This window comes from Micropterus dolomieu, linkage group LG06, assembly GCF_021292245.1.
Source record: "Micropterus dolomieu isolate WLL.071019.BEF.003 ecotype Adirondacks linkage group LG06, ASM2129224v1, whole genome shotgun sequence".
Taxonomy (NCBI): Eukaryota; Metazoa; Chordata; class Actinopteri; order Centrarchiformes; family Centrarchidae; genus Micropterus; species Micropterus dolomieu.
The window spans coordinates 5,487,029-5,503,863 of record NC_060155.1 but is presented as its reverse complement, the minus strand read 5'-3'; the positions used below and the strand labels follow the sequence as shown (position 1 = coordinate 5,503,863).

The 16,835-nt window shown below is 40.3% G+C and overlaps 2 protein-coding genes across 5 annotated transcripts in view; both read left to right on the top strand.

Annotated features, from left to right (window-relative positions):
* The window catches only part of LOC123973093 (kinesin-1 heavy chain), a 23,138-nt gene extending 16,662 nt beyond the window's left edge, over window positions 1–6,476 (top strand). The window contains exons 19-26 of the mRNA XM_046052964.1: window positions 750–859; window positions 967–1,068; window positions 1,247–1,307; window positions 1,739–1,810; window positions 2,031–2,135; window positions 2,393–2,609; window positions 2,901–3,036; window positions 3,591–6,476. Coding sequence (XP_045908920.1) covers window positions 750–859; window positions 967–1,068; window positions 1,247–1,307; window positions 1,739–1,810; window positions 2,031–2,135; window positions 2,393–2,609; window positions 2,901–3,036; window positions 3,591–3,594 — 807 coding nt within the window. The 3' untranslated portion in view covers window positions 3,595–6,476. The remainder of the gene's footprint in view (window positions 1–749; window positions 860–966; window positions 1,069–1,246; window positions 1,308–1,738; window positions 1,811–2,030; window positions 2,136–2,392; window positions 2,610–2,900; window positions 3,037–3,590) is intronic.
* A 1,629-nt stretch (window positions 6,477–8,105) lies between these two features.
* Window positions 8,106–16,835, top strand: part of LOC123971972 (rho GTPase-activating protein 12-like) — a 63,390-nt gene continuing 54,660 nt past the window's right edge. For 2 of the 4 annotated variants that reach the window (XM_046051116.1, XM_046051114.1), the window contains exon 1: window positions 8,106–8,426. The gene's annotated coding sequence lies outside the window, so the exon portion shown is untranslated. The remainder of the gene's footprint in view (window positions 8,427–16,835) is intronic. The other 2 variants (XM_046051117.1, XM_046051115.1) reach the window with 1 other exon arrangement.

The following is a 16,835-nucleotide window of genomic DNA, read 5'->3' as shown; positions in this document are numbered from 1 at the left end:
CCAGTAGATATATACGCAGTGACACCAGCGCTCACTTTAATTCTATTTCTATTCTATTGAAGGCAAATAAATCCTAACAGCAGCTGTGGATTAAAAGTTAAACAGCCTTTCAGGAACTCTTTAAGCTCAACATTGTTATCCAACTTGAAAAACTTGCTAGTTAGGTTTCAAAAACTGATCCTCAGTTGGAACCGGCTCAAAATTTATAAAAACTGGGCACTGATTACGAAACACTGTTTTCAGTTCCAGTCGTTGATTCCTGATACTGACGTATTGTCTGTACAATAAGGCAGACCACAGCAAGTGCTAAAAGGTATGCACAAGACTGCAGCAGTATGGAATAAGGTACTAATAATATAGTACTAAGTCTATAAAGGTCTGAATCAGCAGGAAAAAATGTGGCTGTTGCTTTATTTGTAACAAAAATCAATAAGTGAAATACTAACTCCTAACTAATTCTCATATTCTTAGGGTTCAGTGAAGACTAAAATCCCTCTACTCCCATCTCATGACAACAAACCCTGTGTTTATGTTTTACAGAGAAAGTCCATGCTATGGAGAAAGAGAATGAGATCCAGACTGCCAATGAAGTCAAGGTATGTTCCTCGGCCCTCTTAAACAGTGGTGTGCAGTACAGCTTTGCAGATTCTACAAGGAAGAGAAAATGTATTTAGAATTCAACAACCAATTCAAAACTCTGAATGTGTGTGTGTGTGTGTGTGTGTGTGTGTGTGTGTGTGTGTTTTCAGGAAGCAGTGGAGAAGCAGATTCACTCCCACCGTGAAGCTCATCAGAAGCAGATCAGCAGCCTGAGAGATGAGCTGGACAACAAGGAGAAACTCATCACTGAGCTGCAGGAGTAAGACTTACATTTCATGGTCCCGTTAGAGATGTAGTGTGTTCACACAGACACAGAGATTCTGCCAGAAGGTTCATATAAACATGATGCTATGTTGCCTTTTCCAGTCTGAACCAGAAGATCATGCTGGAGCAGGAGAGGCTCAGAGTGGAGCACGAGAAACTCAAATCCACCGACCAGGAGAAGAGCCGCAAGCTGCACGAGCTTACGTACGTCACACACACACACTGACCACGGGTCACTCTTTTCACTCCGTTGAGTCAATATGGTTCTGGTTAATGGCCAAATACAATAAATGTGCTGCTGCTGTATAGCACCTGTTTTACTGTCTGTAATTTCATACAAACTGCACTGTGGTGGATTCGAATTGTTGTTGTTTTTGTTCAGGGTGATGCAGGACAGAAGGGAGCAGGCCAGACAGGACCTGAAGGGTCTGGAGGAGACAGTGGTGAGTTCATTTAAATCAGCTGATGATGAAAAGCACTTAACTGTGGCTCTGTGTCGTATCAGCTAGTGGTGTTAAATCTCTCTCCAAGTAGAATTTCATGTATGGTTGAGTTCTTGTTTACTGGTTGTATTGGCACATTGCTGCAAGTCGTAAATGCCAAATGCCAAAGGAAATATCAGAGAAACACAAGTCAGACCAGTAATTTCTACTACATGTCTTTCATCAAGTTTTTTTTGTCGATTCAGCAGTATTTACAGTAAATTCATTATAATTACAATGAGTGTGAGAATTTGGAATTCAACACTCTGTAGTGAGCTTTTAAAAACATAGGAACATCTGTTCACATTTGCTGTTGCAGTGAGTTTCTTAGATCTAAATTTAATATATGTTGTGTTTCATTCTTGCATCTAACATGTCTTTTTCCTCTCAAGGCCAAGGAGCTGCAGACCCTGCACAACTTGAGGAAGCTCTTTGTCCAGGACTTGGCTACCAGAGTGAAAAAGGTGAACTGCTTATGATGTTTATTGTGTGCTTACCAAGAAAATCTCTTACGATTGCAATGAGTTGAGTTTGTTTAGCAAAAAACCAAAAGCATCAAAATTACACAGTAGTTCTGCCATGAACAGCAAAGCTGGCAGAATGACTGAAGTGGCACAGGTTAAATGATTAGGTTCCCCTGTGGTTTACTGAAGTTTTAATGCTTGTGTTTTATTTGTTTCGCAGAGCGCTGAAATGGACTCAGATGACACAGGTGGCAGCGCAGCACAGAAACAGAAAATCTCCTTTCTTGAGAACAATCTTGAGCAGCTCACCAAAGTTCACAAACAGGTAGGATTTTAATGTGCACACCAAGAAACAATTCAAAGAGTCTTTCTGTTTTAGGATTTCACATTACGCTTGCCTGATTTTTCTCCCTTTGCATCAGTCCTGCTTTTTTTCCCCTTCTTGCTCTCTCTGCCTTATTTCAGTTTGCTCTCCCTTCTTCTCCTTGCTCTTATCTATCTGCCCGTTTTCCCCCTGTGTAGACTGAAGTAGAAACTTAAATGAAGGAAATGAATTTAAAACGATGTAAAATTGTCTCACAGCTGGTACGTGATAATGCAGACCTGCGCTGTGAGCTTCCTAAACTGGAAAAGCGTCTTCGTGCTACGGCTGAGCGGGTCAAGGCCCTGGAGTCTGCTCTGAAGGAGGCCAAGGAGAACGCCGCCCGCGACCGCAAGCGCTACCAGCAGGAGGTGGACCGCATCAAGGAGGCCGTCAGAGCCAAGAACATGGCCAGGAGGGGACATTCGGCTCAGATCGGTTAGTAGGGCTGGATGCCTGCAACATTTGGCATTTTCTGTTATATGTAAACTTGAAAAGACTTCCCAAATTCTCCACCACCTGCCTGATTGTCAGTTGCTTTCTCTGACTTGCAGTTAGATTTTATGTGTTTTTCTCATTAGACTGACAGAGGAGATCTTGGAAAACAGTATAATTACTTTCTTTGCCTGAAATCAAATGCAAATCTCCCCGACATCACAAGCACTGATGACTTCATCTGAAAAGGCTAATCCTCACTCTCCTCTCTCTCCCCTCCCCTCCCGTCTCCAGCCAAGCCTATCCGGCCCGGGCAGCAGCCAGTGGCGTCTCCCACCCACCCCAACATCAACCGCAGCGGGGGAGGCTTCTACCAGAACAGTCAGACCGTGGCCATCAGGGGAGGAGGCAGCGGCAAACCAGACAAGAAGTAAGCGGAACACTGCAGAAACCAAGAGACTGCGTCTAGAAGCTTTTAATATTCTAGGTTTCTGTATGATGTGTTCAAGGATTCGCTTTGTTACATGTCATCATACCCTCCTTAATTGCTCTCTATGTTTCCACTGTAAACCATCCCGTTAAAGCCTAGTGCTGAGCATATATAACTGCCCTCTGTTAAAGTTACATTTGTTCTCTGCATCTGGTGACTGACAGAGTGATAGAACCAGCTAAATATACAATACTTCCATTTTTATAGCAGTTTTTAAAACACAAAGTGAACAAACTTCTTTTACAGAATAAGAAAACATCAACAAAGGAAGAATAAAACGATCAAGTTAGCGTTTACGCAATAATGAGGACTCATCAATAGAAGAAATAAATACAGAAATAAAGTTTTAAAATGTTGAAAGAGTTATTAAATGCTCAGGTTTTCCTTGTTTCGCTTAAAATGAAATGAGTTTGACGTGTATGATGTAGCAGGTGTGTGTGTGGAGAAAGTATGACATTCACTAACAACATCCTTTTCTTTCTGTTCATCTGCAGCTGAATAGAAGCAGTCTAGAGACGACCCCATTGAAGAAGCCGATATCACCCCCCGCCCACCCCGACAACCTGTCATTCCATTACAGTGAACAGGCTCCCCGTCGCTGCTTTGGAGCTACGAGGGAGTTTCTGAAATATAAATATATATATATAAATATTCCTGGCCTGTACAGCTCCAACCCCCACACCTCCACCCACTCCCCCCAATTCTCATCATGACTTATATCTTTTTCTCTTAACTGGATATAATAAAAAAAAAAAGACAACCAATTTGATTTACAAAAATCAAGATAATATTCTTTCCCACTGAACCAAACACAGTCTTGAGCGCAGCCTCGACGAGCGAAACCGCGCGCACCTCAAATGTGTAGCTTCGGTTTATGTTTTGCGCAGTCTGTCGTCATCGGTCGTTGTCGTGCGAGTAGTTCTGCACTGTGCCAAGCTGAATGTAAGGGGTAGCAAGATCTGAAAAAATAAAAACAAACAAGTAAAAACACAAAAAAAAAGGAGACCCTACCACAAGAAATAGCTTGATCCTGTAGGCTAACCTCTGTACATTTCATCATTACTATTATTGGTTGTTAACCACACTTTTCTCTGGATAGATTTTACATGCTTCTTTAAGGAAAAAAAACTACAAAAAAAACTGTACGGTTTTGAATTGACTAGATGGCGTTGAGCACTACTGTTCTGTCCGGTCTTGTACAGATGTAAAACTGGCACTACTGCACACGCTTCCCTGGACAGAGAGGGAGAGAGAGAGAGAGAGAGCTGTATGGAAATAGGGGAACGGCTAAAAAGAAGGATTAAAAAAATGCATAGCCAAGACGTGCAACGGTGTACTGTAAGATGTATTTAACTAAATACCTGTGGAGGCCAATTGTTTTTATCATTAAGTTAAAATAAAACCTATACTCGTTATTGGTGACTTCATGAGAAGGATGTGAAGAATGTAGAAAGGAAGGAAGAGAATGATCCGGTTAACACAACAAACTTCCACCTTTTAGCATAGCCCATGCTAAGTAGCTAAATGTACTGTTTTTACTTCTCTCAGTGGTTAATAATGCTGTGTTTATGGACGCTATTTATATCTCTCTGCACATTGGAGCACATAGACTGCCGGCGTATAGGCTGAGGCCGCACACACAGCGCTTGTCCTGTCCTAGCTGGGTCGCTGTCACTCACTCATCTCCAGGACCGTTTTTTTTGTTTTGTTCTGTTTGATCCCTGTCCGTATCATGATTTCTTTTCAAGGGTGCCTCGCTTCAATAATATATATTTTTTTTATGTCTTCCCTCACGCCCTTTTAGTTGTTTCTCATAGATTTAGGACCTGTAACTGTAAGTGCCCCCTTGGTTGTAAATTTGCAGGAAGCAATATGTTTTGCTGGGTTCTATGTACTGTACCTCTTTCACTGCTCCGTAGATCACATAGATGCATATTTGAAGGGGAACGGCGGGCGGCGGTGTAAAATTGATGGGTCAGACCCTTGCTGCTGATCAGCAAGTCAGGAGAGCAGGGTCTAAAGTTGCCCAACAATCTTCTGTCATCATCTGCAGGAAGTGTTCATTTAACTTAATCTAGCCAGGGGGTGTAGAAATTACTTTGTTTTGTTGTCTTTGTGGTATTTTTTTTGTCATTTCATGATTTTCTTTTCTTTTTTCATTGTAATTCCCACCACAGCTTGTTTTTTGTTTTGTTTTTAATTAGTTTTAACCCTGTGATGAAGCCCCAGTGCATTGGCAAAGAGCTTGGAGTGGCTGTAACCCCAGCATGAGAACACTAACATCTTTTGCAAGTGCAATATACTGTAGAATACACTGTCTGTCAGGTGCAATCAAGCGGTGCTTGCAGCAGTAATCATGCCAAACAGAGTCAAAGTCTTGCCTCTCTTCATTGTCAGCTTGTGATCCGCTAACTTTTGGTTCTCACTGTATTTTGTCAATGAGGGCTTCTTTCGCTGTCCTTTCTGAAAAGCTGGAACATGATACAGGAGTTTTTCTGGACCATATTCTAAAAGAAAGAGTATCTGCTATTGTACTGGACAGTAAAATCGCTGTCGACGACGAGATGGGCGGGCTTTACTGTCCAGCGCAGTAGTAGATTTTCAAGTCAGTTTCAGCTTTTTAGAAATACAGATCAAAGGAACTTTGCAAAGTACATTTTTGTCTGAGACTAGTGGAACAGATTGAGCTGGTAAAAGGGGTATAGGATTTTGTCTTTTTCTCGTCAGATGTCATACTAAAACCTGTTATCTTGTAACAGGATCATTGGGTTTAAAAGCACTTCTTCAAAATACCTTCACTCAGAAAAACACTCCATATGTGGCTGTTTGACTTAGGGGGGGGGGGGGGGGTCCAAAACTCTGTAAATTGAACTGTAAGCAAGTAGTATTAAGTACTTTCTACAGTCTGCAGGGAGGAGTAGCTCCCCGGTATTTATGACAGGACAGTGTTTGGTGTCTATCGAGATGGTTTATTCCCTCTGTGTAATCTTCTAGATTAGTTAAGACTTTGCAGCATGGACCTCAAAATGTTTATCCTTTGACCTTCCACCAAAACTGGATATGAAATGGGGAAAAAATAGTTAATAAAAAAACAGCAAAGAATATTTGTGGTGTTGACCTAAATTGAATTTTGCATTCATTCTAAATTTAAAAAAAACAAAGTGTAGCCACTTTTTTTATTACTGTGTAATAGTTGGTCAATTTTTAAATGGACAGTTTTGAGGATCCATCAGTGGACAAGGTACTGGATCATTCCTGGAGAACTGGGGCACAAATAGCAGGGCTCTGATATGGACAGAGATGGGAAGTTCATGAGATCACAGTTTTGGATTGATTGCATGATGTAAATGTATGTGTGATTAAATACTTATGAGAAAACACTTGCATCTCTCTGTCCTTTTTGTGTTTGGTTGTTTTGCAAGAGTGAAGCGAGAAAAGAACAATACTGGGGCATCATGCTTAAGAATGGATTTTCTGAAATCACTCGGATGAAGTTAGTCTTGAAAAGTTCATTTTCAGAAGTCATGCCAAAAAAAACAAAGTGTAGCCACTTTTTTTATTACTGTGTAATAGTTGGTCAATTTTTAAATGGACAGTTTTGAGGATCCATCAGTGGACAAGGTACTGGATCATTCCTGGAGAACTGGGGCACAAATAGCAGGGCTCTGATATGGACAGAGATGGGAAGTTCATGAGATCACAGTTTTGGATTGATTGCATGATGTAAATGTATGTGTGATTAAATACTTATGAGAAAACACTTGCATCTCTCTGTCCTTTTTGTGTTTGGTTGTTTTGCAAGAGTGAAGCGAGAAAAGAACAATACTGGGGCATCATGCTTAAGAATGGATTTTCTGAAATCACTCGGATGAAGTTAGTCTTGAAAAGTTCATTTTCAGAAGTCATGCCAAAAAAAACAAAGTGTAGCCACTTTTTTTATTACTGTGTAATAGTTGGTCAATTTTTAAATGGACAGTTTTGAGGATCCATCAGTGGACAAGGTACTGGATCATTGGCCAATATTTCTGTGTACTTTTGGTTTGGGATTGGCCACTTAGTTCCAATTAAATTAAATCTTAATGCTACAATTTATAATTTGTATTTAAGACAATACTGTGCTTCCAACTTGGCAATAATTTGGGGAATGTTCTTTCTGGTTTCAACTTGCTAATGGCCCTGTATACAAAACCAGGTCCATAAAGAAATTGTTAGGTTAGGTGTGGAATAACTTGACTGGATTGCACAGATCCTGAATTCAACCCCATCCAGTAAACTAGGGCACTGAGCCAGGCCCAACATCACTGTGGAGCCAGGTTCCAAAATGTGGTGGAAAGCCTGCAAACTAGAGGAGTGGATTCTTCTTTAACAAAAAGATGTTCAGCATTTACACGCAGGTGTAAAGACAGGGTGTCGACATACTTTTGGCCATGTAGTATTGATCAGGTTTGTGGTAATTATTTTGTTCCCTCTTGCCTTGGATTTATAAATAATTAATTGTTTTACATTATGATGTCATGTTTACTTGTGTGGACCACAGGCAGAGTATTTGCTACCTTGGTGGTGGCTAATGGTACACAAATAAATAACTAAATCTTACTTAGCACAAGGCCTACCTAGCCTGGATTTGTGTGAAGTTAACAAAATCCACCTAGCTACCCGCACCTCTGAAGCGGTAATGTATTTGTAGTTTTACTTTATAACCGTCAGGTGTCGCTGATTTTCCGTTTGCTCCCCGTAACACCTGAGGGCTCGGACCATAGACTGCAAATTAGACAAGAGCTCTCACTCTGAATATGCTTCCACTCCGAACAGGACCCAACTAATAATTTGATGGAAAAGAAAACCCAGCCAATTGATATCCACCGTTTGTAGTTAGTATTACATATATGACGACAGGTTGTAGTAACAGTCAAATAAAACTGGTCAGATATCGGGTCTGACACATAGGTCTGACATTGCCCTCTAACAGGTTGGTCACCATGGTAACGCCGAAGTTCACACATTGTCGCCCGGAGCGCAAGGCGGGTCAGGTTTCCTCCTGAAAGAGCTGCGGAGTGATATCTCTTCGTAATAGGCGATATTTGCTTGAAGGTAGTTGCCAAAGTTGTCAGGGCAGGCGTGAGTCCGCGGATACGAGCACTGCTGCGGATTACACCGGCCAGGAACGGACAGGAGAGTCGGGAGCTCCGCTGTCCGCCAATCCTCCCAAGTAAAGAACTACTTTTACACGGTAGTCGGTCGACAGGAAAGTTTACGGGAATTTAACCTCACCCGGGCCAATTTGAGTGCGTGTTCTTTTCTCCAAGGACTGTCTCACGCCAGGAGAGAAGGTAACGTACGTCAGGGTGCGGAGCTTTTGATTGCGGCAGTGTTTGGGACGCTGAGGAATGTTTAGCGAGGCAGCTAATTAGCTAGCTAACGTTAGCGACAGATTAGCTCCTGTAAAGCGAGACAGACGCGCAGACACGAGCTGTGACTCCCTTGCACAGCGTGAATATAAGTTACATGTAGGGCTTTTACTCCCTTACTGAAAGTGTACACAAGTATTCCTATATCTAAGAAAGTTCAAAGGAATGCTGTACAAATATCAGCAAGTGTAGTTAATCCCTTCAGGAATACTAGCTAAGGTAGCATCCCGTAGAAAATCAACGCCTGACAGGTGTATTTATTCCCTCTGCGGACTTTGTTTCGGACCATAAAGTAGCTGTTAAGCAGCTAGCTAACCCAGACAGAAATATTACCTTAACGTTACATGTGTTTGTGTGTTAACTATGTGTTAATGACGATCTATGTGAGAGGTTTGAAGAGATAAGGCCAGTCTTTGTGGTTAGAAAAATGGACTATAAATGACAATAGATAATAATAAATAAAGATAATAGATATTTTTTTCGTTAGTCGAGCAATCACGGAGCCTGTAACGTTAACAACAGTGAGAAAATGTCATGATAATAGTGTACACTGTAGCACAACGTACCTCTCGACTATTATGAAGCTCTTATTTGCCTGCTAATAAAAGTGATTAGTCAGTTGACAGCTATTTGATTTGACATCAGTGTTGATTCGTAATTTAATCAACCAAAAGGCCATACGTTTGCTTTTGAATTAGGAAGATTTCTAATATATTCTATGATATTGTAAATAGAATATCACTTTTAGTTGGAATAACTTAATGTTGTCACCCTGGGCTCTGAAAACTGATGTTTTTTCTGTTTTTTGTGTTTTACTATTTTTATACAATTAGTCTAGTCATCAAAAGCAAAGTCAATATACTAACTGATAGTTGCAACTTTAAATTGGAGAATCATCTAAGTGTTTGGACACTCAATAAATCAGCATGTGGTTGTGATGCAACTTCTAGCTGGTGCATTGGTGTATTTACTGCCTGTAAGTGTGAGCAGAAGGATTTTCTGTATTGTTGAGAGGTGATGTCATGTTGAATTCGATTTGAAGTGGTGACCCTCCTACTGCTTGCCCTCATTCTGAAAATGAGCGACCTACCTGCCTCTAAACATGTCCCCTCTTTGTGTTTTATTCATGTTGTGTGTGTTCATTTCTGTCTTCTTTCAGGATGCACACATTAAGTGAGCTGCAGCTGGATGTGGTCTGTTGAAGTTTGACAGATTGTGGTTATGACAGTTGCAGGGGACATTGGGGAGTTGAGTTTCGAGGAAAGTTGTGGTGAAAGGTGCCTAACTGGGACAGCCTGTGCTGAATCCAAGCTGTTTAGGGGAACGTGGACCTATATTTGGTGTGACTACGTGCAAAAGCCACAGTGCAGCACTTTACTGGCTCCGCTTGTCCCTGATGTTAAACATTGTGACTTCGGTTTCCCATTTTAAAGCTTCAGTTCAACCCAGAAAACCCCCCACATTCTCTCACTCACTTACCCATCGTGATTTGAGCCATTCTGATGGCTTTTATTTGGTGCATCTGTCTCTACAACATGTGCCACAACCGCAATATAGAAGAGGTGAGTGGTGTGTTTGCTGTTCAAAGCATTGAAAAAATTACATTTGCAAAACTTAAAGGCAACACACATCTTAACAGAAACATGTTGTGGTTTGACAGAACAGTTTTCTAAAGGGTTATTTCTTTGTTAGAGAGTAGTTCCAATAAAAACAGTTGATGTTTGTGAATGAACTTGAGTAACCAGGAAAAAAAGTTGGCAGGTGACAACATTACTTAGAATGAGCTTAGTGAGCCTGATAACCGCCTCTCCAACCTCATTTCCCATCTCTTTAAACAGCTCCATAATGGGAGCGAAATTTGCTCTGTCTGATGAAAATAACTCACTCATAGTAATCACTGGCAGGCCGGCCCTGAATAGAAGCCGTCTGAACTTTGCTAACAAGTGTCATGTGAGACCAGAACAGTGACTCTGCTGCCCCCCTCACTTGTCTGTCCTTCCGTGGAAACATTTCATGCGGTGAAACAATGTTGGAAAACTCCTTCCAAGGTGCCGCTTAGTGTTTTGCTGAGGCCTGACAAAATGGGAGGTTGTGTTTCCTACGTGTGCTGACAACGGCAGACTTTCCACCACATATCGGTTCAAACCGTCCCACACACAGCTCTTCAAGCTTCCCATCGTTTTATACTCTGTGTTACTCTATTTGTGGTGGTGGTTAGGAGGTTCTTTAAATAAATTAATATTAGATAATACCGTATATAAGGTGCTCCACTGCAAATATTTTAAGGCCAAGTACTTTGTGACAAATAAATAACTGAACAATACAGTATGTAGGCCACAGCTAAATTGCTTGACATTGTGTCAAACAAATAACAAAGTAAATACAGTGAAGAAAATAAATGAGGCCCCCTTTTTCCTGAGAGAGCCTTTTATTCTGACCTGCCTACATGTTTGCTGCTGTCCTCTTCTCCTACACCTTTCTCTTCATTAACTACAGCTATCCCTTCCTGGCCCTCTTTTGCTGCTTCAGCTGCCGCAGCAGCTATTCAGGGGCCGTTCACAGACAGGTCTGTCTGAGCAAGTCGATGTGCTGCGTGCCTCTCTACAAAGAAATAATATTTTGCCTATTTTAAATAGTCAAAAAAGAAATTCTATACATGGTGGCCAATAAATAAACCCCACACAATACAACCACAAATAAACTATTGTATGGGATGCACTGCCATGATGTCTTTGTAGATCTGGATGGTTTTATTCTTCTGACACACCCATCAAAGTCCACTGTAAATCTTATTACAGTCACATCAAATTAAGGTGCTCCCTCTAATTTTGCTGATTGGCCTCTGAGCAGATTTGCGCTGTCTGCTAAATAGCGATGGTGATGCTGGAGCTTAATCTAGACAGGAATAAGTGAAAGAGACAACAGCCCCCCCGGGCACTTAACCTTCTGCGTTTCAATATAAAAACTAACCATAATGTCTTAATTAATATGTGTGTCGTCTAGGGTAATGGCATTTTCAGAGCACCATTCATTTTATTAAATTGATATTGAAGCTAGGACATTATTTGGAAAGCAGCATTATTGTTTTGAAGGTAGAGGGACAAGATTGTTAAGTGTGACGTGTCATTGGCTTAAAAACAGTTACAACTAGCAATTACACTAAACATAGTTATAAACGCAACTCTTTAGTTTTTGCCCCATTCTTCATGACCTGAAGTCAAAGATCTAAGACTTTCTCTGTGTACACAAAAGGCCTATTTCTCTCAAATATTGTTCACAAATCTGTCAAAATCTGTGTTAGCGAGCACTTCTCCTTCGCCGAGATAATCCGTCCTCCTCACAGGTGTGGCATATCAAGACGCCGATCAGGCAGCATGGGTATTGCACAGGTGTGCCTTAGGCTGGCCACAATAAAAGGCCACGCGAAGATGTGCAGTTCTATCACACAGCACAATGGCACAGATGTCGCAAGTTTTGAGGGAGCGTGCAATAGGCCTTTTGTGTACATAGAGAAAGTCTTAGATCTTTGACTTCAGCTCATGATGAATGGGGGCAAAAACAAAAGTGCAGTGTTTATAATTTTGTAAAGTGTATTCTCATTATTTTTTAAATCTGCTGATTATTTTCTCAAGAAAAGTAGCACATTTTGTTACATTTATGTTTGGATATTACAAAGTTTGTTAACAGTAGAGCCCGACCAATATGGGATTTTTAAGTCCGATACCGATCTCAATATTTGAGGATTTTAAAAGCTGATAGCCGATATATTGCAGATATTCTTTCCCCCCTTATTTTAAGAAACTCATTACGTAAACAAAGATTATCCCTAACCTGTTGAGACCTCATTTCGATACCATGACATAATGCAGTTTAAAAATAATCTTGTCTTGTTAGAAATAGATTTATTATAAAGTACTACTACTAATGAACATTAGATAGTGTATGTATTGTGGGGGCCAGCGAAACAGAAAGTATGAGAAATACCAATATAGTACTACTTCTAAAAATAATAATAATACCATATATCATCTCTCATGTCATTGCTTTCATAATAATCATAAACAAGGCTCTCCTACTTACAGTGATACAGTGATGCAGAGGAAACGGTGCCCTTGAATTAATCTAATACTACATGACTATCTACAATGAGGGCCTGCAACTGTGTGTTAGATACTTGTTCAGCTCACTTTTAATCATTTCTGACACGCCGACTGTAACTAGACGCACTACAATTTACCGTAATCGCTTATTTATGTTCGTCTCCTCCACTGATAAACACGGCATTAGCTTTGTGGCAATGAAAAACGGGAGGGTTAGCAAGTCTGGTCTCCGAAGAGGAGAAGTGATGAGGGCAGTTTTTCTTTAAGTCAAGTAATTTACATGACAAAAGGCCAACTCACAGGGAACACTGGGTGTGAGAGCTACCAGGAGCTACTCACCAGCGTTCGTTGGAGGAGTGCAGTGGCTTGTATTATAGAGTTTAGGTAGATGGGTGCAGACCCAGTAGTCACGCTGTATGCAAGCATTAGTGAGTTGCTAGCCTATATATGACGAGGAGCTAAAGAGTGGTAACTGCAGTGAAATTTTGATATGTTGTTGATTGTGCTGTTAAGCGGAGAGAGTCAGGGCCTCCTGCTTATTCTTAATTTATTATTCCCAGGAGTTGAGAAGTACAGTAAAATAAGACTGTAGCAGGATTGACCAAACTGGTTTTGGGCAAACCGCTTGTGCTATGTTCATCACCGTGACAGATAGTGTAATAAAGCATTCAGTGTAGCACAGATACAATCTCCAGTGGATGATGTGACTGAAGGCTGATTGAAAGCCCTGAAATATGGCTGCTCAGTTTTGGTTAAAATGCTGATCCTGATCATTTTGATGATGTTCATATAGGTTATTCCACATGTCTATAACACAACAATGAGATAAAGAGAAACTAAACGCTGTCATCTTCCTCTCTGATCAGCCAGCCGAATTAGGAGGTCGCAGGTTAATGAAGAAGACTGCCAGCTCCGATCACTAATGCTTCACTAGTCCACTGTGCTGCTGTGAGCTGTGAATTGGCATCAGAGGCAGCATTTGCTTTAATTTGGCTAATGGACGTTCTGTGTAGCAAATAGATTTGGTCAGATTTCCCTCCGTTCCAGTTAGCCTGAACCAGTGTACCATGTAATCCATGGTGATTTTATCCCCGTATCAGGAGTAATCCACGGGCTGTTGGCCTAATCACACCTAATCAGATCTTTTATTTAGCTAATGCACAACTGTAAAGGTAAACAGAGATGTCGTAGTAGTAGTATTGCATAATATCTGCCTAACCCACATTTACTATTAAACTACCACTTTTATGGGAGCAGCACTTTAAAAGGATGTGCCTGTCATAAAGCCGCTAGCAAAGGGCGATGTTAATGTCGCTTATGTGTGTAGGATGTGGATACTTGGCAGGCCACGGTATGCGCATTATGGATTCGTCAGACTTTTACACTGGGTAAGAATAGGATGGCAAAATAATTCTCTAGAAATATGCTCCCCCAAATAGACCCATCAGGATTTTGTCTGTCTGACAGCTGCCACCGCTGCATAGACTTGGCGATAAAAGCCATTTGTGGTATGGTTCGTTTGGTGCCCAGTCTGCAGCCCTGCTGCTGGGTCTGTGTCTGTGTGTGCATAGTCAATAAAAAAGCAGGATTGTCCATTAAAGACACAGTCATATTTTTGGTTATTTAGGCAACAGTCTCACTGAATGTGACTCACTGATGTGTGGGATTGTAATTAGGACTTGTCATGGTAATATCCTGCTTTAACTGCTACTGACGCTGTAATATCCTGCCGCTCCATCTAGATCAGATGACATCCAGCCAGACTGGACCACTTTCTTTGAAACCACTGTCTGGGGGTGAAATTCCATTGAATCTCATTTAATTTTGTTTTGGACGGTGAGGGGCAGAATAATTTTAGGAACGTCAAAGTGCGCCAATGTGTTTAGTTTTATTACAACAAGGACTGCTGTGTTCTGTCATGTTTTACTCTACCTTTGAATGTGAACTTTGTTGACTACTGCTGTTCCAAGTGACCATTACAATGTTATGTAAAATATTTTGCAGATTACATTCATGGGAATTTACTTGTTGGATTTTGTCAGTTATTGACATTTCAAAGCTTACAACTACTAGACCTTCGGTCCTGTTTTCATTCATCTCAGATGGATGATGTATGTATGAATGTGCCCAACAAGTGTCTGCACTGACTGCTAAGTGGGCCTTGCATGTTTACTTGCTTCCATTAAGGCACGTGTCTCATGTTGTCTTAAAAATGTCTTTTAAAATGTGTTTTAAAATGTCTGCGCAGTTGCAAACATTTCATTTGCTAGCTGCAGCAAAAGAAGTGCTAAATCTACATGTTAAGAATAAAAATGTAGTAAGGCCATAGACCACACTAAACGGAGCTTAAACAAGCTTGAACTCTTCAACTTGTTAGAGCATTAAATATATTTTTTTGCTATTATTACAACCCCATGCTCCAACTTGCACTAGTAGCAACTTTTTCTAGCAATATAGCACATGCGCATAGATAGCCTGAGGCAGTATATGGTACAATCTCATAATGTCACACTCCTGCCCACGGGAAAAATGTGTGCTGTAGATGTAATGAAACATTTTCTTATCTTTGGCCTCAAATTTTGTCTTTATTTGCCCCATGGATTGTTATTATTATTACTGAACTCAAGTCTGTGTGTCTTTTAAACCAAGGTCAGGCTGCATCACATGCTTCTTCTGATCACTCTCAGTTGTGTAATTAGCATTTTTTTTAAATGCTGTGTAAAAAAAAAAAAAGGAAAAAAAAGAGACACATTAAAGCTCAGGTTGCTCAAGGTGTACTGAAGCCTCGCCTAATGTTGTAAGTGTGTGTGTGTGTGTGTGTGTGTGTGTGACGTCAGCAGGGAACTATGTGTGTGATTTGACTGATCACTCCGCTCAACATGTCTCAGTTGCTGTTCAACTTGTCGTTAGCAGACAGAGGAACAGAGTTAGACGCAGGAAAACAGAGATGCAGTGGGGGAGGAAGACCATGTGAGTCACATTACTGTCTCCCCTCCTTCTGTCTAACCTTATGTGCTGCTCTGAAGCTGTTCAGCCTTTTGAAGAGGATTAAAGCTCTGCAGTTTGTATCTTATTCATTTGTTCTGATTGGTTTGGTGAGTAATAGGCTTTCAAAGACAAGGTTGTCTGTGTGTTTGTTGTAGTGTGTTGTATAAGAAGACAGAATAGGAAGAGGCATCTTTTCTGATTTATGAATATATTACCAAGGCTTAAGGTGATAAACTGTTTTTTATACAACTTTTCCATTGTTATAGAGTAGAGCTGCAAGTAATGACTATTTTAATAGTCGATTAATCGATTTTTGAAACGAAAAATTGACTATTCAAAATTACACAGTGCCTCTTATTTAGTTATCAGCTTTTAAATTTAGTTTGAGATTATTTAAGGCATGTGCTAATTAACAATAAAGACTAACAACACACCGGGACAAACTGTCACTATATTTTTACACAAAGAAAGGAATAACTTCATGTATTACGTTTTCCAAATTTACAAACAGTAATGACAAACAATAACAATTTTGTAGTAGACAAGTTTATAAAGTTCCCCATAAAATCAACACCTCACCAAACTCTGATTTTTTATATATATTTTTTTTTTTGAAGGGAGTCTGGTCAACTTTTCAAATGTTGCAGTTCACAACCTTTTTGGCCGAGTGCACACTTTGGAAGTTTTAGGTTCTGAAGGTTTTAATATCATCCCTGATGTTGCAAACTTTACTGTTCACTCCAGTAAGCTGACAGTGTTGCTACGGCCCGATGTCATGAACTTACCGATAATTAAATTTGTTGGCAACTAATTTAACCATCGATTTTTGTCGACTATTTCAATTATTCGTTGGACTGCTATTATAGAGCCTTTTTCCTTTGAATTTTCAGTTGATGAAATTTTAGTTTCCTTAGGTGACAGTATTGTCCTTGACTGTTGATGATCAGTATTGCTGCTGATGGGTGCTACCCAATTCTTCGTTTTCCTATTTTAAACAAAATGCTGATGTTGCTGCCAGAGATGTAAAACACAGCTTTTAATGTGCCGAAGGATTTTCCCAGAGTAAACGTGTACTTCCTGTGGAATTTACCTACTTCAGAGTTAAAATATGTAAAAAAAAAAATGGAAAGAAGACTAAATGTACAGCCTGACATGCTTTTATTATTTAGTGTTTCAAAAACCATCAATATGAAATTGTTCACAGAACGTGATGCTATTATCTGTTAGCTGCCTTTTTAGAGGA